General features: G+C 45.0%; 1 protein-coding gene across 1 annotated transcript in view; it reads left to right on the top strand.

The window, feature by feature from the left end:
• The window catches only part of GNAI1 (G protein subunit alpha i1), a 68,530-nt gene extending 41,647 nt beyond the window's left edge, over window positions 1-26,883 (top strand). The window contains exons 4-9 of the mRNA XM_075017313.1: window positions 2,123-2,280; window positions 5,702-5,830; window positions 18,718-18,847; window positions 20,148-20,301; window positions 24,463-24,669; window positions 24,776-26,883. Of these exons, the coding sequence (XP_074873414.1) occupies window positions 2,123-2,280; window positions 5,702-5,830; window positions 18,718-18,847; window positions 20,148-20,301; window positions 24,463-24,653 (762 nt within the window). The 3' untranslated portion in view covers window positions 24,654-24,669; window positions 24,776-26,883. The remainder of the gene's footprint in view (window positions 1-2,122; window positions 2,281-5,701; window positions 5,831-18,717; window positions 18,848-20,147; window positions 20,302-24,462; window positions 24,670-24,775) is intronic.
• Window positions 26,884-27,168: the final 285 nt, after the last annotated feature.

The raw sequence follows: 27,168 nt of genomic DNA on the forward strand, positions 1-27,168 counted from the left end.
GAAATCAACTAGGTCATGAACAGCCATAAACATTTTTAGGATTGGTTCCACTGCTTACACTTATGTAGCCCATCGCAGTAAAATTCTCGGCCTGTATGTACAGACTCATGTTTGTTATACTGTGCTAAAAATAGATGTGTACTGTTGTGGCTTGTGTTTTTACACCTAGGTTTGCGGTGTGGACTTGAGTCTGAGCTCCAGCTTGTGTTGCACCTTCAAAGTACTGTCTGCATGGCTAATTTTTAGTGTGCTAGTGTAACCTTTGAGTGGGTAAGAGTTCACTTCAGCACCCTTCTCTAGTTCCTGAAAAACCCAGCTCCTGTAGAAAAAGCACAAGAGACCTAGAATTCATCCTGCAAGTCAGTGATGGGCAACTGCAAAGGGTGAACGGGCCACATGAGTGGCCCTCCTTCACCTCAGTGGACCACAGCGGCCTCTGGCCCACTGGATCTTCATCTGTGAACCCCCCTGCCTATCCCCTCCCCCATGCACTTGTCGCACACCAGAGCATCAGAGCCCCACATTTCTCTGGACCTCGCTGCCAGAACTTTCAGAGCCACGAATTACGTGTTTCACACTTCATCCCTGTGCTTCCTTCTGCCTCCTAGAGCTAGAGTGATGCGAACAGCTGATTAACAGCATTCCAGTTCTGGGAGAGAGACAGAGGAGTGCGGATGGAGTGTGAATCAGGTGGATTGCAGCTCTAAGAGTAGCGAGAGAGAAGGAGAGAAGTAGAAAATGCAGGACTCGTGTCCCAGTGCAGTCGGGGAGAGGGTGGCAGGCAGGGAGTAGGCCCACCACTGCTTTAAGGATTGCACAGGGTCTACCTCCCCATGTTCAAGTACCAAAAAGAACAAAATGAATGAACTTAACTAAGTACCAACTTTATAAAGCTCTTATGATGAAGAACCATAATAAATAGGTTGCTTTTTATGACATAACATGGCTATTTCATAATCCATATACATTGTCTTCACAGTGATACATGAATAAATCTAAAAGCATTGAACACCACTGAAACATTTAAAATCAACTGAGCTCCCAGAAGCTTAGCTTGAGATCACTTGAGTCTCAACTAATCTTTGATCACCAAATGTTTAGTGTGCTGAGTTAAAAGCAACATCTTCACCCAAATTGCTTTTAGAAATCTTGGCTGGAATCTGTGAAGATTCTTCCCCCTGCTCTGCTGGAATCAGTTGTACGCTGTGCAATTAATCAACTGCTTAGTTCAGCATATAGATTTAAAAAAACAAAACAAAACAAAACCCAACTTGCGTAAAATACTTAAGCATTAGGGAAACCAGCCTGCTGTCTTTCTGCTTCTGGAGGTCAGCTTATTCCAGGCCATGCAGTGCATGTGTCTAGAGCCCTGCACAGACACAATTTATATCCACATCTTCAGCCTCAAAAATGATCCATAGACATCCACATCTGTAGATGAATATTTAAAACAGATGTCGACAGATTTTCAGACCTTTTGCAAAGTACCTGTACTGACTACTTGCCCTCATAGAGTCTGAGTTCAGCAACAGGGATCTATCAGGCAGTCTCAAAATTGCTACAGCTGATTCCAGAAGCTTCTGAGTCTGAAAAGATGGTTGTGTGTTTGCCTATCGATAAGGATCTAGACACAACCTATTCCTTCTTCCCACCCAATTGATGTCTTACAGTAATATCTCCATATTAGGCATGTGAATTACAGTAGTGTGAGCTCCATGAAACCTAGTTTGTCAACATGGGTCAGAAGGTTACTGCCATGCGTTGTGTAGACATATTCTTTTCCTTGGTCTGCTAACTCGTCTGTTTGCTGTGGACTGGTCTGAGGCTTTTAAGTCTTTCTACTGGATTAAAGCTGTGGTGCCCAACCAGTTCTGAATCAGGCTACTGTACTGCTGTAACAAACTAGCCACATTAGTCTGAAAATACATTTACTGTTCTTGCCAACTAGTCACACTTGACTGGCCAAATAGCCACATGTGGCTAGTGTGTTGGACACCATGGGATTAAAGAAAAGGTTAGATTTCTGCTCTACTGAGTAGTGGGATTTTTGAGGGTGTTTTTTTTTTTTTTTATTTTATTTTATTTTGGTCCTTCAAGTTTTCTTTTTCCATATTTCTTACAGGATGATGCCCGACAGCTCTTTGTACTAGCTGGAGCAGCAGAGGAAGGATTTATGACCATGGAACTTGCAGGAGTTATCAAGAGATTGTGGAAAGATAGTGGAGTTCAAGCCTGTTTCAATAGATCCAGAGAATACCAGCTTAATGACTCTGCAGCATAGTAAGTGTAGGACTGTAGCCAAGCCTGCTCCTCTCTTGTATAATGGTAAAGGGGATTTTTGTAAAAAGTAGTCCTTTGAGGCAGTCTGATACTACATTGATGGGAATCTTAAAAACACCATGATAGAAGTTCCCTTTTCTGGGAGGAGACAGCTGCACCACTCTTAAAGTGGAAGTTTGAAGGTGGGAAAAAAAGGAATTTGATGGAGAAACTGAGAGTTGTGCTGGAATTAATAGGTCAAATCTGTAAGCAGTACCCAGAGCAGTATGAGAAATAAAAACAAAGAAGTACACTCAAGTGCTTTATGTTGCTAGTTGTTATATTTCCATTCACATAGCAATTGAGAATATTGTGGTCTCAAGGCTACTTGTTCTAATCGAAAACCTCAAGATTCGCTCTCAGCTCTGTCAGAGAGCATAGAGTCACAATTAGTGTGTTCTGCCCTCCAGCCGAAGGGTATTCAATTATTAGCCACCCCTGACCATACAATTCTTGAAGGCACTTCTGTGTCATTTTCTGCCCATTTGTACTGTTGCTCCACAATGGGATCTCAACTTAGTCCCTACCTCTTTAATGAAGTCTCAAGCTTCTGGCCTTCTTCCATCTCTCTCTCCCTCCCTTCATCCCCTCTGCTCGCCCCCTCCTGTCCATGAAGGTCATGTTCCTTGTTGCCATTACCTCAGTGAAGAGGATTGGTGAGCTGAGAGCAACACTGGGATATCCCCCTTTAACCACATTCCATAAAGACCAGGTTTCACCCCTGACTGCATCCAAAGTTTCTAGCAAAGATTGTTTCCCAGTTCTACCTCAGCCAACCCATATATGTGCCACCTTCTTTCCAAAGGACACATGCCTCAAAAGAGGGATGGTGGCTTCATTTCCCTAATGTGTGTAGAGCCTCGCCTTAAAGTGCCCCAGGGTATTTCTTGCTGTAGTCTCTACACTATTCTAAAAGGAGAGGTGTCTGTCTGTCTGCCTGTCCCACCCCAGCCAGATACCCGGGGCTGGAGCTGCCAGTGGAACTCTGCACCCATCTAGCTCTCATCCCTGGGGCTGTTGCTGTTCCTCTGGATTCCTGCTGCTGAAGCTGCCAGGTCCCTGTGGCTGCTGATGGAGCTCCATGCCATGGCTCTGGCCAAGTCCCTGGGACTGGGGCACTCAGGATTACACCGGCCCTGACCGCATCCCTGAGGCTGGAGTTGCTGGCACAACTCTGTGCCACAGCCAGTTCTGGCTCTGGGGCTGGAGTTGCTGGCAGAGCTCCATTCTACTGCCAGCTCCTAGCCCCAGGGCTGCCAGGTTTCCCCCACGTCCCTGGGTCTGGAGGTGCCAGCTCCCAGCCCCAGGGCTGCTGGTGGAACTCCATTCCCCTCCTGCCTCCAGGGCTGCTGGCACTCCCCTGGCTCTGGCCAGGTCCCCAGGGCTGGGGATGCCCGGGTTACCTCGGCCTTGACTGCGTCGCTATGACTGGAGCTGCCAGTGGAGCTCTGAGCTCCAGACGGCCCCCAGGGCTGCAGGGCTTCCCCTGGCCTGGTCCCTGTGGCTAGAGTTCCCAATGGTGCTCTGCACCACAGACGGGTTCCCAGCCTCAGGGCTGCCAGCGCAGCTCCGCATCCTTGATGGCCCCCAGTCTCATGGCTGCTGGCAGAGCTCCACGTCCCAGACAAGTCCCCAGCTGAGTAACCACCTCAAAGGGGCGGGCCCTACTAATAGAGAATAAAAGGACAGGTCATTTCCACCACAAAATCTCTTTATAGGTTTCGGGGCACACCTGTGAAGATACGACAAAATTGATCTCTCCGGGCTTGGCCATTGACCCTGGTACTCCATGCTATTGTGTGGAGTGAGGAACTTAGGTGTGAGCCCTAAGAGCTCCATTCTGCACAGTGGCAGGAAGTCAATCCTGATACGTTGATTCTAGCTACGCTAATGGCATAGCTAGAAATGCATATATGGGACCGACTTTCTGTCTGTGTGTAGACAGAGCCTATCAGTAGACAGGGCACTCCCCACCAGATGGGATACAAGACCATTCCACAAGTGCACAAGCATCAATCACAGGTGTGCTCTACAACATACACTTTTAGGCATATTTAAGGCGGCTACTTGAAGTTCAGTACACACCTTTACGTCCACTGTGTTCTAGTACGTAATTCTGCGATGGGCATTTCATTTGATGAAGCAATCCCCTGTTCTATGTTTCCACCATCTTCCTTTCACCCTTCCCATCTAGGTACAGCTTGTCAATCACCCTTACTGTAATACAATAGGTACTGTCACTCAAAGAAGAAAAGGAAATTACTCGCCTCTTAATAGACATTCTTTGAGATGTGGGTTTCTATCTGTATTCCAGTCCCCCACACCTCTCCCTCTGCTCTGGATCTATATGTCTGTAGTGGAGAAGGAACTGAAGATGTGGTTGGTGTGCTTTGCCCTTTATTGCCTTGGGCAAAACTAGAAGGCAGAACAGAGGTGCACATGTGGACCACTGAGCAGTACTATTTGGAAATGCTCCAGCATATGTGCATAACCCTCATCTGAATACACGTAGGGACTACAAGTATCAGAGAACTTCAGTTACAGATAGATTATCTTTTTGTTTTGGTTTTTTTTTTGTTTGTTTCTCTCTCTGCAATTTCATAATGACAACCCAATTTATTTACCACCCCCTTTATACCTCTCAATTTGATAACTTCTGATTACTCAGGCAAGCTTTCCTTTTTTGTGTTCCTTTTCAAAGTGAATGGACATAAAAATCACATGTACTATATTTAAAGCACTAGATTGATGACCGGCCTTCGTATCAAGAGTTTCAGAAAGTAAACCACAAGGCTTTGTTTTCAAGATTCTCTGACTAGAAGGAAAGTTACTGTGGTACTGTACCAAACTCACCACCAGGACGATAAACAGCATCACAGAGCATTAAGTCACATGAACATCTCGAGTCAGTATTTTGATGGAATAGTCTTCATACCTTTATTTGTTCCCATTAAGGGGCAGCATATTAAAATACGTCAATTATTTAGACAAGTGCAAAAGTAATAAAATATATTATCGGTCAACACGTTTTTCTACTTTATATTTGCTTGCATCAAGTGGAAGACAACCACACATGCGTTCTGAGACTTAGAATGGATTGCTTCAGTTTTCTTCTTTTCAGCATAATATTTTTTCAGCATGCAGCCTTAACCAGTAAAGGTTTGCCAAACTTTTTTAAAAATTAGATTTTTAAACCAGTGAATAACTTTGTAAGATTTGAATGCCAGATCTCAGTTTTTACCCCAAAGAAAACTGTCCCCGCAAGTCTCTGTGATGAGAACTAAAGCAAATGCAAGGATTTTTAGATATGTTAAAATACCTTTATTTGTGTAAATCTCTTATTTTTTAAAATAATTAAAAGTGGTTTTTATTTCATCTTTAGTTACTTGAATGATTTGGACAGGATAGCACAAACCAGTTATATCCCAACTCAACAGGATGTTCTCAGGACTAGAGTGAAAACTACAGGAATAGTGGAAACTCATTTTACTTTCAAAGATCTTCATTTTAAGTGAGTATTCAAGTTGTATGTGTAACCCTGTTATATATTTTATTCAGATTTTTAAATCTTGGTTATTAACTGTGGCTTACATTTGTCGCAACTTATTTTTTGGTGTTTGGAACCATTTTCAGAGAAATTGAACATCAGTTGGGATGAAAGGGTTTGGAGAAATGACTTTCGTAGTGAGAGACCAAGTACAGTGAAGTAACATAAACTTCTTGGAGACGTATTTAACAATGAATTGCAGCACCAGGAAAGCCTATTTAGTTCCCTTACAAACTTCTTTCAATTAATCCCTTTTGTTTAATGTTGAAGAACTGGTGATTGAAAAAAATCAGCTTTTCTTCTCCTTGAAAATTAGTTGAAGAGCAAACAGACTATGAACACTCAGTATTTGTGAAGTGCACCCACCAATGTATCTTTTTATAGTAAAGCTAAAGGCTGATTTCTATCTTAGCTTGCAATAGGATGCTTCATCTACTCACTGATTTTCATTTTTTTTTGTTTGTTTTGGGTTTTCATTTTTCTGTTTCTTCATTAGGACAAATGAGACTGTACAGTGTTCAGGAAACTTGAAAGAAGCAGATGTCTCTGCATTAAGTCTTAGTATGAGATATTATCTCTCTCTCCATTAGATGTTTTGAAACTAAACACTTATGAGTATCTTCCATTTCTCTCAGCAAAGCAAATGCATGAAAAGGATGCAAGGGAAGAGTTACATCACATGTCCTGTTTTTGTAAAATGTAAATCAATATGGGTTTATGGAAAATATATACTGTCAAACTAATCTGCTTACCCTTACGTTTGTGGACCATTCATTGCACTTTTATTGGGCATGCACCAACATCACTTCGGATTGATCAGGGACATGGTAGGAATGAGGAGGGAAAACGGTATCAGAAAATGTGGAAATGGCAGAGATTCTTAATAACTTCTTTGTATCAATTTTCACCAAGAAGGTTGATGGTGACTATCATGTAAAAGAATGAGCACCAGTAAAAATTAGGTAGAATCAGAGGCTAAAATAGAGGGGAAAGGATAAAAATGATTTAGACAAGTTGTTTTCAAATCACCAGGGGCTCATGAAATGCATCGTAGAATACTCATGAAGCAAGTTGAGGTGATATCTGAGCCATTAGCAATTATCTTTCAAAAGTCATGGAATACAGGAGAGATTCCAGAAGACTGGAAAAGGGCAAATACAGTGCCAATCTATAAAAATGGAAATAAGGACAACTTGGTGAATTACAGATAGTCATCTTACCTTTTGTACCTGGAAAGATAATGGAGCAAATAATTAAGCGATTGATTTTCAAACATCTAGGAAATAAGCAATAGTCGTCATGGATGTGTCAAGAACAAGTTGTGTCGAATAAACCTGATAGCTTTCTTTGACAGGGTAACAAGGCTTGTGAATGGGTGAAGCAGCAGAGATGGTATATATTATTGAATTTACTAAAGTTTTTGATATCTCACATAACCTTCTCATAAGCTAGGAAAATGCAACTTAGATCGAGCTACGATAAGGTGGTTGCAAAATTGTTTGGAAAACCATTCCCAGAGAATAGTGATCAGTGTGTCACACTTACGTGGAAGAATGTAATGGGAGAGGTCCTGCAAATATCCATTCTGAGTCCAGGCTTTCTCAGTATCTTCATAAGTGTTTTAGGTAATGGCATAAGGCAGTGATTCCACAGACCCCTGGGGGTTCGCAAGGGTACTACAGGGGGTCTGTTAAAAAACAAAATGATAAAAATGATCATAGAAAATAAGTTTTAAATAAATTACAAAGTTACACTCTATTTTTAAATTAAATATCTTCTAATAATGTTAATTGCTGTGCAAAAATCTACGTTGTGGTTTCCTTTTGCATTTAATCAAGTGTACATAGCAGCTAGAATTTGCTTTGATGGGGGTCCTCAAACAGTTTGTGGGGGTGAGAGGGTGGTTGGGGGTCTGCACTAATGAAAATGTTGGGAACCACTGTCATAGGGAATACACTGAGAAGGTTTGTAGATGATACCAAGCTTGGAAGAGCTGCAAGTGTTTGACAGCATGGGATTAAAATTCAAAATGATCTGGGTAAACTGGCAAAATGGTTTAAGTAAATAGGATGAAATTCAGTAAGGGCAAGTGCAGGGTACTCCATTTAGGAAAAAACAATCACTTGCACACAAACAAAATGAGTGATGACTGTCTAGGAAGGAATACTGCACAAAAGGATATGAGGGTCGTAGTGTATCGGGGCTAAATATTTAACAGTATAACGTTATAGCACTGAAAAATCATTCTGAGATGTGTTAGTGGGAATGTCATAAGCAAGACACAAGAAGTAGGGCAACAAAAATGACTAAGGGGCTAGAGCACACGACCTATGAGGATAGGCTGAGGATTTGGGCTTGTTTAGTTTACAGAAGAGAGGAGTGATTTAATAGCAGCCTTCACCTTCCTGAAGGGGAGCTCTAAAGAGGAGGGTCAGAAACTGTTCTCAGTGGTGCCAGGTAGCAGAACAAGGAGTAATGGTCTGAAGTTGAAGGGGGAGAGGTATAGGTTAGATATCAGGAAAAACTACTTCTCCAGGAGGGTGGTGAAGCATTGGAATGTGTTACCTAGAGAGGTGGTGGATTCTCCATCCCTCAAGGTTTTCAAGTCCCAGCTTGGCATGGTTCTGGCTGGGATGATTTAGTGGGAGTTGATCCTGCTTGAAGCAGGGGGCTTGACTAGATGACCTCCTGAGGTCCCTTCCAGCTCTATGATTCCAAGTAATTCTTCCCTTCTACTTTGTGGTGATTAGGCCTCAGCTGGAGTATTGTGTTGAGTTCTGGGTGACATTTCAGGAAGGAAGTGGATAAACTGGAGAAAATCTGGAGAAGATCAACAAAGATGATTAAAGATCTAGAAACCATGTTCTGTGAGGAAATATTGAAAGATTTGAGTTTGCTTAGTCTGGAAAATAAGACACAGAGAGTACCTTAAACTGTTTTCAAGTACCAAAGAAAAGGTTGTTAGAAGAAAGGAGGAGAAAACTTACTCTTAACCTCTGATAGAACAGGAAACAGTAAACTTAGGTTGCAGCAAGGGAGGTTTAGACTGAACATTAGGAAGAAGTTTCTAACTGTCAATATAGTTAAGCACTGGAATAAATCACTTAGGGAGATTGTAGAATTTTTAAGAGGAAGCAAGGCACACACCAATCAGGAATGGTCTAGGTAATATTTTGTCATGTCATGAGTGCAGGGGATTGGAGTAGATTAATTCTTGAGGTCCCTTCCAGTCCTATGATTCTGTGATTGTTGGATGCTATGTCTGATAGAAGAGGGATACACCCTGCAATTAATTTCTTCCTTTTCTTCCTTCCCTCGTGTCATCCTTCAGGGATCCTTCTCACAAGAGACTTCTGGTTCAGGAGGTACAATCCCTCTGCATGGCTTTTTACCCTGAGAAGGTTCCTATGGAGTAAAGAAGCAAAGGGTTTTATTCACATTACTTCCTGATCCCAAAAGCCAACAGGATCTCAGACCTATCAAAGGCCTGTGAATCCTTAACAAGTTCATGAAGAAGCTGAAGTTCTACAGGGTTCTTCTTCGAGTGTCCCCGTGGGTGCTCCACATTAGGTGTCGGGCTCGCCCGGCGCCGCAGATCAGATCTTCCAAGCAGTTTCTGCCGGACCGCGCATGCGCCGGTGCGCGCCGCTCCCCTGCGCGCTCCTGGCCACGTGCGCGATCGGTCCCTGCCAGTTCCTCTTAACCGCCGTCGGCTGCAGACGGAATCCGACTAGGCTATGGCCAAGTTAGCGTATTCAATGGTTTTTAGCTGTTTTCTTTAAAGTTTTCAAGTTCTTAGTCTATTGTTAAGTTAGCTAGTTGTTATTTTCAAAAACAAAAAAAACAAGAAACAACAAGGGGGACGGAATTCAGTCCAGTCCTAGTAACAAGCGGAGCACCGGAGGCCAGGAGCCTAGGGCCATTAGCCCTCCTGCCGCGGCAGGCTATCCGAGAGGGGGAAAACAGCACAGAGAAGGTGCTAAGTACCCCATTAACAACTAAAAGACTCACCGACAATGTCCTCTTCAGGATTCAAGAAATGTGAGTCTTGCCGAGAGGCAATGCCAGCGTCTGATGGGCACAGTCACTGTATAAGGTGCCTTGGGGAGTCCCATGTCACGCAGAAATGCTTCTTCTGTGCAAAATTAACAGCCAAAGCAAGGAAGGACAGGGAGATGTGGCTTAAAATGCTGCTATTCGACAAGGCCCTCCAGCCAGACGTGCCAGAGCGGCCGCAGCAGGAGAGACCCTCCGGGGCCCGTAAAAGGAAAGCTGCCTCCCTCACCCCATCAGCGCAAAAACGGAGGAAAGTCTCCCCAACCCGATCCCTGCCGGCAGCAACAGCGAGCGGGACGGGAGGAGCGCACAGCCCCCAGTCGCAGCAACTGCTGATCGGCGGCAGCACGGAGAGCTACGTGGAGGTGGCTCAGCCTCCGATGATCAAACAGCCGCCCCGCCCCGCAGGCAGGGTGGCGGCTAAACAAGCGCCGGTACCGGCGGCACCGCAGGCAGCGGCACCGACCCCTGGGGAACTGGCGGTGCAGAGCACGCAGGCACGCAGCCTGCAGGCACCGGAGGACACCGCCCGCGCGGCACCGCCCAAGAGCGTGCCGAGTGCGGCGCAGACAGGGCCGAGATCCCCTGCACGTCAGGGGGCAGAGCCACCCCCTCAAGGGAGGGGGAGGGCTGCACAGAAAACAAGGCACCGCAGCCCCTCTCCAGACAGAGCTGCAGAGTTGCTTTCTCTCAGCCCTCCACTCATGCTGCGGAGTCCAACTAGAAGGCAGGGGTCCCCCCCTAGCCTACCCGGAGCCCCTGTCTCCATTTTTACAACCAGCCTCGCCCTGGCTGGGACCACCCTCACCCTTCTTGGGGTTTGAGCCGCTGGAGTACTAACACAAATCGCTCTCTCCAGTGTCCCATGTCTCTCGACGATCTCGCTCCCCCAGACGCAGTGGGTACGCACCAAGGGAGTGGTCCAGGTCACCTTCCCAAGAACAGTGCCCATGCTGCCATGGTCATCCCTATCACGTGGGGCATAGACACCACCGTCATTCTACCAGGGAAAGATCCCCACAGACGGTCCCATATCCCCGAGGGCAATCGCGAACGGGGACAGAGACTCAAGTATCTCAGGGGGAACTGGTTATGGAACCCCGAGATTTTCCCTCACAAGCTTCCAGCGAGCGGATGTACCATCGCCAACAGGAACCGGGAGGGTCCAGAGAGGCGTATCCTAGTGGTTCCTTGCTCTCCTCCCTGGACGAGGCTACGGCCCCGGGGGACGTCCGTCCTCCGGATGATCTCAAACAGTTTCAAGAGCTGTTTAAAAGGGCGGCCTTCATGCAAGGCATCCAGACAGCAGAGGTGCAACAGAAACACCATAAGCTCCTCAAAAATCTGAGACCTCCGGCCTCCTCCAAAATAGCAATACCGCTTGACGAAGCAATCTTGGAGTCCGCCAGTACGATATGGCAGACCCCTGCGACTATTCCGCCTGTCCACAAGAGAGCAGACAAGAAATACTTTGTGCCGGCGAAGGGCATGGAGTTCCTGTTCAGCCACCCACAACCAAATTCCTTGGTGGTAGAGTCGTCGCAACAAAGATCAAAGACATCTCAATTCAAGACAGGGGAACAGACAAAGATGCCAAGAAGCTAGAGCTGTTCGGCAGAAAGGTCTACTCCTCCTCCACACTACTGTTGCGAATAGCAAATTACGCAGCGCATCTAGCTAACCACAATTTCGACAACTACACTAGGTTGACCTCCCTCATGGACTCGCTTCCAGAGGACAGGAAACCGGTGCTCAAGGCCATCGTGCAAGAAGGCTGCGTGGCCTCGAGGACGGGAGTTCAGATCGCCCTGGATGTTGCGGACACAGCAGCACGCTCCACAGCTACGGCAGTGGTGATGCGAAGGGAGTCCTGGCTCCAGACTTCGGGTATACCGAGGGATCTGCAGGTGAAGATTGTCGATCTCCCCTTCGACACGCAGAAGCTGTTTGCTGAATTAACTGACCCGGTCCTTCATTCCAGTAAAGATTCAAGAGCCACACTTAGGACCCTGGGGATTTACACCCCTCCATACAGAAAGAAAAAGTACTACCCTCAACAAAGACGGTACCAGTACCAGCCACAGCGTCCCCAGTACCATAGGGGTTACGAGCAAGGGCGACATCAACAGCACCAGCAGTACAGAACTCCCAGGTGATGTTCCCAACAGAGCCGTGCGTCCTCGGGGCAGGGCCAAAGGCCACAAGTTTGACACACAGATCCAGGGCTGCGCCATCACTACCATCGCACAAGGTCATCCGAAGCTGTTATTCCACCATCGCCTCCGACCATTCTACGACCAGTGGCAAAGGATCACCACAGACAAATGGGTGCTGGAGATCATAGCCACGGGGTACACCATCCCCTTCCAGTCGCTCCCACCGCCATGACCTCCACCCAGGCCCCACCTCCAGGAGGCCTCCCACGTAGCAAGGCTCAAGCAGGAGGTAGACCATATCATGCTCATAGGGGCAGTGGAAAGAGTGCCAGAGCAACTGCAAGGGAAAGGGCTCTACTCGAGGTACTTCCTCACAGAGAAAAAGACAGGAGGCTGGAGGCCCATCTTAGATCTTCGAGGCCTCAACCGGTACCTGCGCAAGCAACGCTTTCGGATGATCACAATCGCCTCCATCCTTACGGCACTGGACGATGGAGATTGGTTCGCAGCCCTCGACTTAGAAGACGCGTATTTTCACATAACTATCCATCCGGCTCACTGACGATTCCTCCGGTTCATGGTAGGCAAAGAACATTTTCAATACAAGGTCCTACTGTTTGGCCTCTCCTCGGCCCCCAGAGTCTTCACCAAGACCTTGGCAGTGGTGTCAGCCTACCTGCACAGACAGGGTATTTATATTCCCGTATCTGGACAACTGCCTATTCAAAGGGGCCTCTAAGGAAGAGGTACTACGCATGATACGCGTCACAGCAGGCATGTTCTCTTCGCTTGGCCTGGTTATCAATCTGGCAAAATCAAAGATAGACCCCACACAGGACATAGAGTTCATAGGGGCACGCATAAATTCTATTACAGCGAGAGCGTATCTACCAGAGACACGCTTTCGGGCCATCGGCTCCTTCATGCAAGTCATCACCTTCAGCCCTACGGCACTGGTTCTGACGTGCTTACAGCTGCTGGGCCACATGGCAGCAGCGACGTTCGTACTACAGAACGCCAGGTTACACATGCGCAGCAAGCAGCACTGGCTGGCGAGCGTATACAAACCGGCAGCACACACCGTTCACAGGGTGGTGTCGCCCACAACAGAGGTGCGCAAATCCCTGCAATGGTGGGTAAACCCCAAGAACATGCTAACAGGGGTGCCCTTCCACCAACCACAAATATCGGTTTTTCTTACTACAGATGCCTCCCACATAGGGTGGGGAGCACACATGGGCGAAGAGGTGACGCAAGGACTGTGGTCCTCCACGGAACAGTCACTGCACATAAATATACTGGAGCTCAGAGCAGTGTTCAACGCCTGCAGACGCTTTCGAGACCATATACAAAGCAAAGTAGTCGGGATCAGTACAGACAATACCTCCACCATGTTTTATATAAATCGGCAAGGAGGAGCTCGGTCCTGTGCCTTATGTGCGGAAGCAGTCCGGTTGTGGAACTGGTGCATCGCCAACAATATAACCTTGAAAGCCTTGTACTTACCAGGCGCTCACAATGTGAAGGCAGACCAGCTGAGCAGGCGTTTCGCACTCACGCATGAGTGGCAGATCCGTCCCGATGTGCTACGGCCGATTTTTCACGCATGGGGCTTTGCCCAGATAGACCTGTTTGCCACTCAACACAACAAGAAGTGCCCACGATTCTGCTCCAGGGCAGGACTGGGACGGGGGTCCCTGGGGGACGCATTCGCGATCTCCTGGAGGGGCCCCCTGCTTTACACTTTTCCTCCCACAGTGGTGATCCACAAAGTCTTGCAGAAAGCCAGGGGGGAAGGAGCCTGAATGATCCTGATAGTCCCAATGTGGGATCGACAGCAATGGTTCCCCCTACTCCTGCGCATGTCGGACCGTCCACCGATGCCTCTTCCGGTGGCGCTGGATCTGCTCACGCAAGCCCAGGGGTCCATAGTGCATCCGCACCCCCAAGGCCTGCGACTACAAGCATGGTTAATCCATGGCTCAGCTCCCTAGAGAGCACATGTACGGAGGAAGTGCAACAAGTCCTAGAAAGTAGCAGGAGGACTTCCACCAGGAAGACCTACAAGCAGAATTGGACTCGCTTCACGGCATGGTGTTCTACCAAACAGCTAGCCCCCCTTTTGGTGCCTATACCTGTAATATTAGAGTATTTACTGGACCTCAAGAGAGGAGGACTCTCACTATCCTTGTTAAAGGTCCACCTTGCCGCCATTTCAGCGTTCAGACACGAAGAGGAAGGGCACACAGTGTTCGCCCATCCCATGGTTACCAGGTTCCTCAAAGGGTTGGTAAACCTATACCTCCCTCAGAAACCGCTTCCACCTTCGTGGAACTTGGATCTGGTGCTTAATGCGCTAATGGGACCACCGTTCGAGCCTTTAGCCACGGTTTCCCTCCGCCTCCTTACGATAAAGACGACCTTCCTTCTCGCAATCACGTCAGCTCACAGGGTGAGCGAGCTTGAGGCAGTTAAGGCAACGCTACCCTGCACTGTTTTTTCCAAGGAGGCGGTGACTCTACGGCTGCATCCAGCCTTTGTTCCTAAGGTTTCTTCAGAGTTTCATATTAATGAACCTATTGTTTTACCCTCGTTTTATCCAAAGCCTCATAACTCTAACGAAGAGGCGCGCCTACACCTCCTGGACGCGAGGAGGGTGCTGGCCTTCTATATAGACAGGACCAAGCCCATCTGGAAAACAGATAGACTCCTGGTCTCTCTCGCTCCCAAATCGAAAGGAGAAGGTCTCTCTTCGCAGAGAATCTCCAAGCACACCGTATCCTGCATAAAAATGTGCTGCGAACTCAAGAAGACTCCTTTACTGGCCCCGCCCAGGGCTCACTCCACTAGGGCGGTGGCGGCATCAACAGCCTTTTTCAAGGGTGTTGCGCTAAAGGACATTTGCAGAGCGGCGACCTGGTCATCCTATGACACCTTCGCCAAGCACTACGCCCTTCACAGGGTATTCCAAGAGGATACCCAGCTCTCGACAGTGGTCCTCTCGGGGACAAGCTGTACATGATCCGATTACCCACCTCCTATCTTGAGTTACTGCTGGGTAGTCACCTAATGTGGAGCACCCACAGGGACACTCGAAGAAGAAAGAAAGGTTACTCACCATAGTAACGGTGGTTCTTCGAGATGTGTCCCCGTGGGTGCTCCACTACCCGCCCATCCTCCCCGCTTCGGATCTCTGTTTAGTATTTTGCAGGAGCATCCGAGGCGGTTGGTCAAGGAACTGGCGGGGACTGGATCACGCACGTGGCCAGGAGCGTGCAAGGGAGCGGCGCGCACCGGCGCATGCGCGGTCCGGCAGAAACTGCTTGGAAGATCCGATCTGCAGCGCCAGGCGAGCCCGACACCTAATGTGGAGCACCCACGGGGTGTAGTTACTTTGGTATGTCGTGCAACGGCTTAAATCACTTTTATCATTAAACCCATTGTAATTAATAATTGTGGGGTGGACAACAGCTATGTATCTCTTGTTGATTGATGAAGGGAATGAACAACTTATGAGGTTGCTCTGCATAAAACTCTTATTCAGAGTGAGACTGGTTTATCTGTGGTTCTGGTTCCATTGGGGATGTGCACCTGGATGCTGTGTCAGGTCTCTGTAACTGAGTCTTCCCACAACTATTGCTCTTCTGTGGGTTGTGATCCCAACTCTGTGCCTTTGCTGGGGGAGACCAGGCGTTCTGATTCAGGAGCACAGGGTGCTGGACTACCCCAGATGCAGGTAAGTGGGATCAGCCCATCGGGAACAGCCTCAGGGGGTCTCTGTGACCAAACCCCTCTCACCTTTTCTCTATAAAATTGCGTGATCAGGCTGGTAAAGCCTGCTCACTCTAACTTTATATCTAACGGTCTTGAAAGGCAGGCAAGGCCAAGCTGCAATGGTCAGCACAGAGACAACCAAAAGGCCTATAAGGCTGTCTAAGTCCTCCCACCAGCAACCAAGCACCACCTCAGGTTTTACCCCGCTACTTGGACCGAAGTCAACGGGACCTAATCCAGTGGGGCTTTACAGGGTGTGTGACGGAGCCAAGTTGTTCCCCAGAAAGGACGACAAATGAGGGGTCAACTGTCCACTAATTGAATTTTTTATTTTAACAAGAGCCGGTTTATTTATAATATAACACTTTCCTTTCCTATTTATACTTTATTTTTTACTGTATTGTTTAAGTGTTACTAAAACTACAACTATTTATCTCCCTGCTCCCTGAGTCTCAGCACAGGATTTGGGATTAACAGACTAGTAGCCCTTAGTTGTATCTTATTATAGTTACAATGTCTAAACTAAACCCTCTCAACTTACGGGTGACTCCACGAAGGTACACAACTCGGTGTTCTTCTTCGTATGCGCTGTAAGGGAAAAGAACAAACCAGAACTTGATAGAAGTATTTCTGTATTTATGTGTGTATTTATGTGTGTCTATATATGTATTAATGTGTATGTGTTAATATCATATATTTATGCCAGGTTATTTTATCTGGTAACGGGCTTCCAGAATGTAATTATACCAGATTGTTTATCCTGGTAACTGGTTCCAGTGAAATGGGATATTTTAGTCCGAAAAGACTTCAATGTAATGATTAAAGACTACACTGACTTCCTCTCGCCTTAGCGTCCCAACGCCCTAATGGGTTGGTTTGGATCTAAAAGGACTATAGTACGAGGCCTCCCGGAAACCGCCTATGTCGAACCCTCTAGTAATAGAGTCCCTTTACTGCTTTGTCCCGGGGGGAGCTAAACTATACTATCTCCCTTTTACTCGGGGCACCCGCCCCCTTCAGAGCACTTTCCTCGTATACGCGTTCCCCGTTTACGAGAATGGCCGGTGCTGGTTCTACCCTAGGCCCCCAGCAACCCAGGGGAACAGATGGGCTATCGATTGCCTAAGTGAGGTTGCCCCTGCTGGCCAGGCAGACGGGACCTCCAGAAGTAGCACGTGGACTACTACCTTAGGACTTTTTAAATATATGAATACAATTAATTAATGTAGGTACACGACTCCTTAGTCAAAGTAGGATACTATGCCTCCTTCTAGGGCCGCCCAGCGTCTTATTGATATAGCCCAAGGTCTTATACTACCCTGCAGGGATTTGTGTAATGGGGTTTTCCCTTTACTGGGTTAGTCCCTTAAATTACTCTACTATTATATGTATAATACTAATTGGGGTTTTCCCTTTAATGGGTTATCCCCGTGTGCATCGACACCCGCTTGGGTGAGCTCTACCCAGCAGAGGGAGCAATCAGTTCTGGATCCCTTAAAATTAATAAAACCTTAAGCTATTCTTCTATGATGAATGCAGAGGTAAAAAGGCTAGGTCAGTTAGACCTCCTCCTGTTCTTTACACTTAAAAGACCCCAGGGAACAGGGTTACACAATCTAAGATGCTTTACTCAAACCATATTATTCTCTGATCTACCTTGTGCATAACAACAGCAACAAGGGATCAATATACCTAGTGCTACTAATAACCATACCACTGACAAAACAAAAAAGATTAACCCTAACTCCATTTGTTTTTAGCCAATTAACCTAATGTTTGTGGGGGGTTTGATAGTAAATACCTATCCTCCCGCTCTGTCTTTCTGGGCGCCGGGCCCGAGGGTCTCCACAGCAAGCTAGGAAAGAAGGCCCTCACGGCGCGCTTTTTACTGGCAGCCGCGGCAGGCAGATAAGAAAGATAGGAGAGAAAAGAGGAGGCCAGGGGAAAAAGGCCAACGTGGGTAACAAAAAACCCCGGCAAGAAATAAGCGGCAGCGGCTCCGCTGCCAGCCAGCAGAGGCCGCCGCTTGCGCGGCTCACCAGGCAGGGCACCTGCCGGCGCGGTCTGCCTGGTGAGCCTGCCTCAGGTAAAATCTGAGGGCTTACAGTGAGTTCAGTTCAGTTCTTCTGATCTTCTTAGCCGGAGCTCTTCGAAAAGGCTTCTGCGTCCCGCGGCGGCTGGGGTGCGTAGATTGACACGCAGATCCGCTTCAGCACTTTCCATCGAATCTTCGGCTTAAAGCGAAGTCCAGCTCTGAACTCTGTCTCTTTTTTTTGATCTTCCGTCCGTTGTCCTCTTCCTCTGCTATCCCCCGACGGACTGAGAAAGCCGGGGCTGGGCTCCAGAATTTATAGAGCCAGGGTGGACCTGGTTTAACACTCGCAGGTGTCAGGTCCGCACCTGCGTTGCCCCGGCAACCAGGATGCACATTCGGTTTACATATTCATGAGCATCATAAATGGTCCAATCAGTGCATCTGAATTTGAACCAATGCTCATGAATAGTCAATTAGCTCATGCATATTCATAAGTAACGGGTGACCCTAACAGTCACCACCTATACTTTGTATCATACCTGTATTCCTTAGCCATTTTAACACTAGTTTTTATGATAAATCTTTTTACATCTCAATTCCATTCCTAAGCGGATTAGTGGGGAACACTGTTAAGTCAATAAAAATAAAACTTTTAATTTAAAAATGCTTGAAACCTCGAGGCCATCTGGTAAAGGGTAGTGGAAGGTACACAAACCTCACAGCCCATGGCCAGGGACATGTTCTCTGAAGAGGAATTTACAACAATATCTAGTATTCAGGAGGCTGGCATTTTAACACTATGACTTTTTTTTTTAAATCCTGTTTTGCAGAATGTTTGATGTGGGAGGCCAGCGATCAGAACGGAAGAAGTGGATTCATTGCTTTGAAGGAGTTACAGCAATAATCTTTTGTGTAGCACTCAGTGATTATGACTTGGTCCTAGCAGAAGATGAGGAAATGGCAAGTAAACTAACCTTGACGGAAAGCGGGGAGAAGCAGAAATAGAAACTAAATGATCTTTAAAGAAGTTAACCCCTTTATGAAGAGTGTATACAGGTTGAACCTCTCTGTTCTGGAACTCTCATCCTGCAACATCCGTAATCCATGATTTTAGCTGGATGACCACTTCTCATGAGTGTGGCCAAGTTTCCTGTGGTCCCATAAAATTTGTTCACAGCCACCAGTCCTGGCACTCAGTGTTCTGTGCTGCTGTTCAGCTGTAATTTACCCCAAATGTCTTCTGAGAGCACAATAAGCAGTGGAAGTGTTGGTAATATGCTAGACAATATTGACCTCCTGTGGTGTAGGAGATCGTCTCATCCAGCAGGTCCCAAGGGTGCCAGATGAGAGAGGTTCAACCTTGTATACCCTCTGTTTTCACAAGGAAGCAATTTCCACTTTGCAGTATGCCAGTGTACAGTAGACAGTGAGGAAAATGTCATCCCTTTGAATAACAAATGTGCCAAAAGACGTTCTAATTACAATTTGTTAACAGAGTGAATACTACTTTAAAATTGAATAATGGAGAGTTAATAAAACAAATTTTGGTGATTCAGACAATTTTTAGTGGAAAACCATTGGGCATAATTAGACCACCCCTGTGACTTTTTCCTTGTGTTTTCTTTTTTCTTTTTTAACCTAGTTTCCCCTGCATTTGCTGGTCTTCTGTACCTATTTGTTAATTTCATTGTATTTTCTTTCCGGTTATTCTTCTTTCAGACACCACCCCCCATTCCCACCAATCTGAAGCAGACACAAACTAACACCCCTCTTTATTCTTTGGGCTTATGAGTGAGCCTAGTCTGTGTTACTCTGTAGCTTGCTTAATAAAGAAAGAACTTTTATTTTCAACTTTTTTAGAAAAGCTCTACTATAATCAGTTTCTAATTACAGGTTGCTGTCTACCCTAAATCCTTTTTCTTTGTAACATTTGCAGTTATGAATGGAAAATAGATATTAAGCTATGCAATTGTTAGACATTCAATATTCCAAACTACAGTCATAAGTAAATGAAAAGAAAGACAAAAATAATGTACTCACCTGAATACCACCAAAATTATTATAGGAGATTATTTTGAGTAGCTTGTTTTCATTTTTGTAAATCATAAGTTTCTGGGATTCAGTGTACAAAATTACTTTTACAGGATATTTTACTACTCTGTTGGTAGAGTTTCACTGTGTCAAATGTATGTTTTCTGATTTCATTATTAATGAAAATAATAAAGGGATATCAGCTGAAGTATCTTATTTTTTATTACAGAATCGTATGCATGAAAGCATGAAATTGTTTGACAGCATCTGCAACAATAAATGGTTTACAGATACTTCTATTATTCTTTTCCTAAACAAGAAGGATCTCTTTGAAGAAAAAATCAAAAGGAGTCCCCTCACTATTTGCTACCCTGAATATGCAGGTACTGTGTTAAATCACTTCTAGTCATGGAAACTTATTTCTGGTTTTATGATGCATGAACCAGTAAGAAACACTTTCATCTGGAGTCAGTTGTATACATGTAGCTACCAGTTAGGGGAGACCACTTTTATTAAAACTGAGATGATCTGGTACAGAAGGTAAGTAACATAAACATGAGACTTTGTTATGCCACTTTTAGTCACTTTTAAATATATGCCTAATCCTGCTCTCCTTACTTATACAGGTAGTCTCAGGTGCATCAACAGAACTATGAATATGAGTAAAGCAAAGAGAATTCAATGAGCTAAAGGCTGTAGACCCAGAATGCTCCTGATAGATCAGTACTCTCAGCCTCTGAGCTGTGAGCATTTACAGCCTGAAAGGCCACCAGTAGGTACAAAATTCAGTTAATCGCAGTTCAGAGGTGTAAAAACCTGTACATATAACTGTCTCAAACTTGTAAACAGGTTACAAAATGACAACTCTGAACTCTTTCCAACACAAACAGATGCATTATAAGGCAGTGGACATTTTAATTGTTAACATTAAAGGAGAATATAAAATATTTAATTATGATCAAAAATATTGTTACATTCATGGTTTATTGAAAGCTGATGTCCGATATCTTTTCAAATAAATGGAATATTTGGAAACAGTAGAGGAGAATCCACATATGTATTTGGTTCATTGTTCAATATTTAATGTGTTTAAATGTTCTTTGTGGTGAGATTTTTTCCCATTTATTCTGATTAGGCTCTTCCTTTACTCCATTTTGCTCCAAAACCTTTAAAATCCTAAGATTTTCTGCTAGGCTAGGTCTACTCTACAGTGATCTTTCAAAAGAAGATTTTTCTGAAGATCTCTTCCGGAAAATTGTCTTTCGAAAGGTTGTGTCCACACACCAAAAGCGGATTGAAAGATTGATCTGCTCTTTTAAACGAGTGCGGACGCACACCCCAGCCACTCTTTCAAAAGAATGGCCCAGGAAATGCCACGGACAGGTCCATGGCTGGCAAGCCCTTCTGGGACTGCTGGCCACCCTTAAAGGGCCCCTCCCGAACACCGCCTCCCTGCAAATGCTGTTGAAACCTGCTGAGCTGATCACAGCAAAGGTGAGCCTGTGCCTGGTTCTGACCCTCACATCTGAGAGTCATGGACCTACAGCAGCCTTGGAGCTTGGCTGCCTTCACACCCTGGCTGGGCTGCTGGCCACCCTCCTCATGGCCGCTGTGTACCTGTTCTGGTGTCTGAGCCCCATTCTCGGGGCCTCCAATGCACCAAGCACCTGGCTATGCCCCCGACCGGGCCAGCCTGTGTCTCTGGAGCTACCCCATTAGCTCTGAATGCTGGGACTGCCTGGTCCTGGCTGAGTGGGATGACACGCTAGCTGCAGAATATTCTCATGAAGAATGACACCATCATGGAGCTCTGCAGCTGGCTTGCGCCTTCCCTCCAATGCCAGGCCACCTGGATGCGGCCTGCCCTGGTCCTGGAGACATGCGTGGCCATCACCATTTGGAAGCTTGCCATCCTGGACAGCTACCACTCCATGGGGCAACAGTTCAGTGTGGGCAAGTCCAGTGTTGGGCCCATCCTCCTCAAGGTAAGGCATGTTTTGCTCACTGACCTGGCACAGGGAGGGGGTAGGGGGCACCCAGGAAACAGGGACCATTGGGCCAGGGCTGTGGGTATGAGGGGACAGGGCAGGGGGTCAGGGAAGGCTAGCCCTGCGGGGTCTTGATGCCCCACCTGTACACAGGACCCCAGTCTGAGGGGACGGGGGAGGGAGCTGGGGACAGGGGCATCCCTTCACACACTCATGTGTGCTTGCTCTCCGTCCCCTCCAGGTAATTACAGTGATCAACCAGGCGCTGCTCCAGAGGCTTGTGCGCATTGAGGACTTGGACATGGATGTTGTGGCCTTCACTGACCTGGGTTTCTCCCACTGATTTGGCTCAATCAGTGGTACCCACACTACTTTTTGAGCCCTGGACCACAATGCCAGCTGATATCTGAACCACGAGGGCTATTATTCACTGGTGCTTCAGGCCCTGGTGGCTCATTGGAGCTGGTTCATGGATGTCTTTGTGGGCTGGTCAGGCTGGGCCCATAGCACATGGGTCTTACACAACTCCAGTCTCTGCTGGTGGATGGAGGCAGGGACCTACTTCCCCCAGCAGGAGCTCATGCTCAGGGATGTCACCATGCCCCTGTGTGTGGTGGGCGACCTGGCCTACCTACTGCAGCTCTGGTTCGTGCAGCCATACACAGGCTACCTCACCCCCTCAGGATCTGTACAACAGCTGCCTTGCCTGGGCACACTGCCTCATAGTGTGCCCTTTGGCAGTTCGAAGGAAAGGTTCAGGTGCTTCCTGATGTGCTTCTATGTCATGGTGCAGAACGTCCCCAGGTCTTGGGGGTGTGCCGTGCCCTCCACAACCTCACTGAGGTGGAGGAGACCTTCCTTGTGGGGTGCGTGGTCAAGTCTGGGCCTGGGTAGGAGCAGCCCACTGCAGCCCCTGATCATCAATCCCACTGCAACAGGCTTCTCATCCAGGAGGCCAGCTGGGAGACTTTCACATGTGGGCCTGAGTGATTCCTCCCTGGGTAGCCCCTGCAGGCTACTCCAGCCCACACCTGACCTTGTCTCCCCCCCCCACCCCCCAGCGAGCCTTCCCACCCATTCACCCCTCTCCCTGTTTTCTCCTAACAATGAGGGACATGGGGGTGCTGATAGAATAAACTATTTTTATTCGAACCAGAACTGTTTCTAACATAAAACCTCTTGAAACGGGGGGAGGCGGGTGTTAAGTCCACCAAGGGGGTTGAGGGCCATCATCCTCCAGCCAGAGTCCCAGCAGGTCTTTGATCTCCAGCTCAGTCCAGGAGGGCACCCTGCACTTGGTGGCTAGGGCAGACTCCTGGGACCCCTCTGAGGACTCTGTGGGGAGCCCATGAGAGTTGCAGTTTGGCTGGCTAGTTGCCATCGCTGGAGTCTCAGCTGCAGGGGGTGGCTGTGAGGGCATGTTGCCAGGGTTTGTCTCCTTGCTGCCAGCACGCTCTCCACTTCTGGCCATGGGGACTTGGGCACCCTGCTTCTTTAAGGCGGTTGGGGGCAGGGATCATAGAGCTTTGCTAGCACTAGCCAGGGCATATCCATACCCCAACTGACTGGTGCCACGGAGTACCTCTCTTTTGAAAGAGGAACCCATGGAGCCTCTACACGCACTTTCTTTCGAAAGACTCTTTTGAAAGAAAGTACTCTTCCTGATCTGGGAGCAGAAGATGACTTCTGGAAGAAGAGACGAGCTCTTAAGATTTCACACTGAAAGAACACATTTTGTGTGTGGATGTTCCACATGATGTTTTGAAAAAAGGCCTGATTATCAGAAAGAACTTTTCAGTGTAGACACAGCCCTACAGTTTTAGGACATTTAGGATTTTTTAACACATTGTAAGGAAAAATATGGTGTACAAGAGTTCTTCTGGAGGAGGGGATAATTTGATTTACCAGTGGTCTGCATTAAGATTTCTACTGCCTGTTGGTAGATTTACATAATTATATAAAATTATATCCTCCTATTATGGAGAGAATACTTATTTGACAAAATAGAACTAAAACTGGAAGAAAAGAGGGAGTAGGCCAAATGCAAATTTGGGCAGATGGGGATGGAAGAAAGCTCATTGAAAAATCACAGTGAAAAACAAAAATAGATGGAATGATAAAAGAGATTTTTTTCCTCAGTAGTTAATTTCCTTAATGTTTAATCTTAAAATATGAGCAAACAATTCCACAGAAATAAAACATAGCTTCTATTTGCAGAACAGTTACAGCTCTTGAATAACCTGATCAACCTTCCATTTGAAGTCAAGGGTAAAACTCCTATTTAAATGGGATTTGGATCGAGTCCATAACTTTCTGTGTATATGTAGCTTAAAACATTAATAATACAGTATGTTTTACTACCAGCAAGAGTTACGTATTGTAACTTAAGTAACCTAACAGCCAGTGTTTTAAAAGTGCATACAGTTCTTTGATTTTTTTTTTTTAAACTGTCCAGCAGTTTTTAAAAAAGTTCATGGTTTCCTTCAAAGTGTATAGTATTCACTTGTCTTTATCTGAAATTTAGTGTTTATTTATCAACTTTTACCCTTTTTTCAGGATCCAACACTTATGAAGAAGCAGCTGCATACATCCAGTGTCAATTTGAAGATCTGAACAAGAGAAAAGATACAAAGGAAATCTATACTCACTTCACATGTGCTACGGATACCAAAAATGTGCAGTTTGTTTTTGATGCTGTAACTGACGTCATCATAAAAAATAATTTAAAAGACTGTGGCCTCTTCTAAGATTTTTCATTCAATGGTAATTGTGTTTCTTGACCAGAATGAGTAATAGGACTTTTCATCATTTTTCTGTCTCAGTAATGTAAAGTACATAGGAGTCTAATTCACTTGATCTTTATTTTTAGATGTGAAGAATGACTCAAAAACTTCTAACCTGATGGGGTTTCAAGAAGAAAGTAGTACAGAACAACTTACGCTGAATGACAGACCAGTACTGTACTTGCCTGTTTTAACAGCTTTATTTATGTTTGTCTTGTAAATTTAAGTAATTAAATATTAGATAACAATGAAAAGTATCTTGATTGTATGTATACTTCTAATTGTAGGAATGTTATTTGTATGAATGTTAAACAGAATATTTTAATAACTTGATTTGTGTTCCAAAGTTGCCATGTTTTATGAGAAAGCTCTTGAGGGTAAACTGTTTTTCCCTTTTTGATTATTTAAACATATTGTAAAATTTTAATTTTTTTGTTTCATCTTAAGTAGGCATGCTGACTTATTGTTAGGTTTTTGCTTGCAAAACCAAGTATTATAGGCTTCTTGGTAGCCTAAAATAATCTTGTGCTTGCTCAGATTTAAAGGGACACTGCGTTCAAGTGTGTCCATAATCTTAGCTTTTGAAAAAGCTCTTTAAAATTTTAAGGTTAATGAAGAATTGCTTTGATTTCTTAAAATTCCAGTGGAAACAACTGATTATAAATAAAATCTTTTCAGCCCAAGTATTACAACACTGAGGCTATGTGTAGACTGCCCGCTTCTGTCAACAGAAGTTTTGTCAACAGCACGCATGTCCAGACCTCAGATTTCTCAGAAGAGATCTGCCGGTTGGGAGCATTCTTTCGACATCCCTGTACACCTCATTCCACAAGGAAGAAGGAATGGCTGTCAGGGGGTGGGGTGCAATTTGCTATATTTTGCTGGTAGTTCCCTGCAGTGTAGACTCAGCCTGAGTAACTAAAACTTAATTCATACATTTTCATTGCCCAAGCAGATGGAAATGCAAAAAATAAATTATTCAACTCAATAACAGAAATTAAACTTAATGTATTTTGTCTATTTCCTGTCTTTTTCTCCTAATATGTTGCTATTAATTATAGGTAAAAAGATAGTTTTCCAAATTTTTGATCCTCATTAAAACATCAGATACAACTAAAAAGCACAGTCATATCTAATATGGTACAGATATTTTCTGTTGCATATATAAAGAAAATGTTCTGTATCTCAGACATCAGTATTTGGTGGTAATTTGCTATCATTGACTTCTTAGTGATACGCATGTGTCGTATTTAAACTGACCGTGTCCCTCTAAATACTGCATATCTTTTCAGTTAACTTTACCTTTTATTGTATAATTTAATATAAAAAGGGTGTATTTGCATTGCCTTATGGGTAGTGCCAGAACTGATTTTTATACGTTTGAAACTGAAATAAGCTTTTTATTTTGTAAATAATTTCTCAAACGGTTGTCCTGAGCATTTTGGTCATCTAAGAACTGTGATCACAATAAATTTAGAAATATTACTTTTTACAGCTGCGTGAACATTATTTGTAACTATCATACTACTTTGTCCAATATATCACCTCTAAAACTTGCTAGTTTTCCATATTTTCTTACAGAGCAGATGTTTAAAAGTGTTCATTTAAAATGTCTGATTAGAGGTATTTTAAAGCATTAACTCATGTTTTCTTGTGAGTATTTTTGGTTTAAGGCTGTCAAATGGCCTTGAAATAGTTCTTATTTCAGTTTTTTTCCTTCTTGGATTTTTCCATTATTTGCAATAGAATTTTGAAATCTTTCAAATGAAAGATTAAAACAAAGGGGCAGTACTATTAATTTATTAATGATGGAGGTTGTTGAAAATGTTCTTACAGAACAGGCTCTCTTAGTAATTGTGAACAGTTTACATCTTGGACTGCTTTGAATTGTGAATTATCATGCTGCATTCATAACTGATTTTATGTATCACTGAAATTTTTGTGACTATTTAACTTGTCTTTGTACTTAATGTAAAAAAATTGGGATTAATCAAAAATTATTGAAAATTTGTCTAAATTCTTTGTGCCTTGCCTAAGAGAAATGTTTTTCATTAAATTTACCAATGGAAGACCCGCTGCATCCGCTTTGTGAAGATAGTGAATAAAAATGGAAATGAAATTGTGAGTAAATTCACATCTGAGTGTATGTAAGTAAAATAAAAATGAGCACACATTGATGACTATTGCCAATGGATTTCTGAACTTTATCCTGTGTAATTTACTAACATCCTAATAAAATTGAGACTTTTTTTAAAAAGTATAATTTTTTCCTGCAGTATGTAGTTTTTGTTGTGTGTTTAAACATACCTCATAATACATAGCCTTTTTGTCCTACGCATGGAAAACATGCATCTTAAAATGAGCTATTCCCTTTTACACTCATGGACTTTCCCCTTTTGGCTTGATGGGCTGGCAGCTGGGCAAATTTCCAAGAAGACTTTTTTCCCTTTCCTACTGAGTGAAATTGATATTAGTTATT

This window comes from Carettochelys insculpta, chromosome 1 (genome assembly GCF_033958435.1).
Source record: "Carettochelys insculpta isolate YL-2023 chromosome 1, ASM3395843v1, whole genome shotgun sequence".
In the NCBI taxonomy this organism is placed as follows: domain Eukaryota; kingdom Metazoa; phylum Chordata; order Testudines; family Carettochelyidae; genus Carettochelys; species Carettochelys insculpta.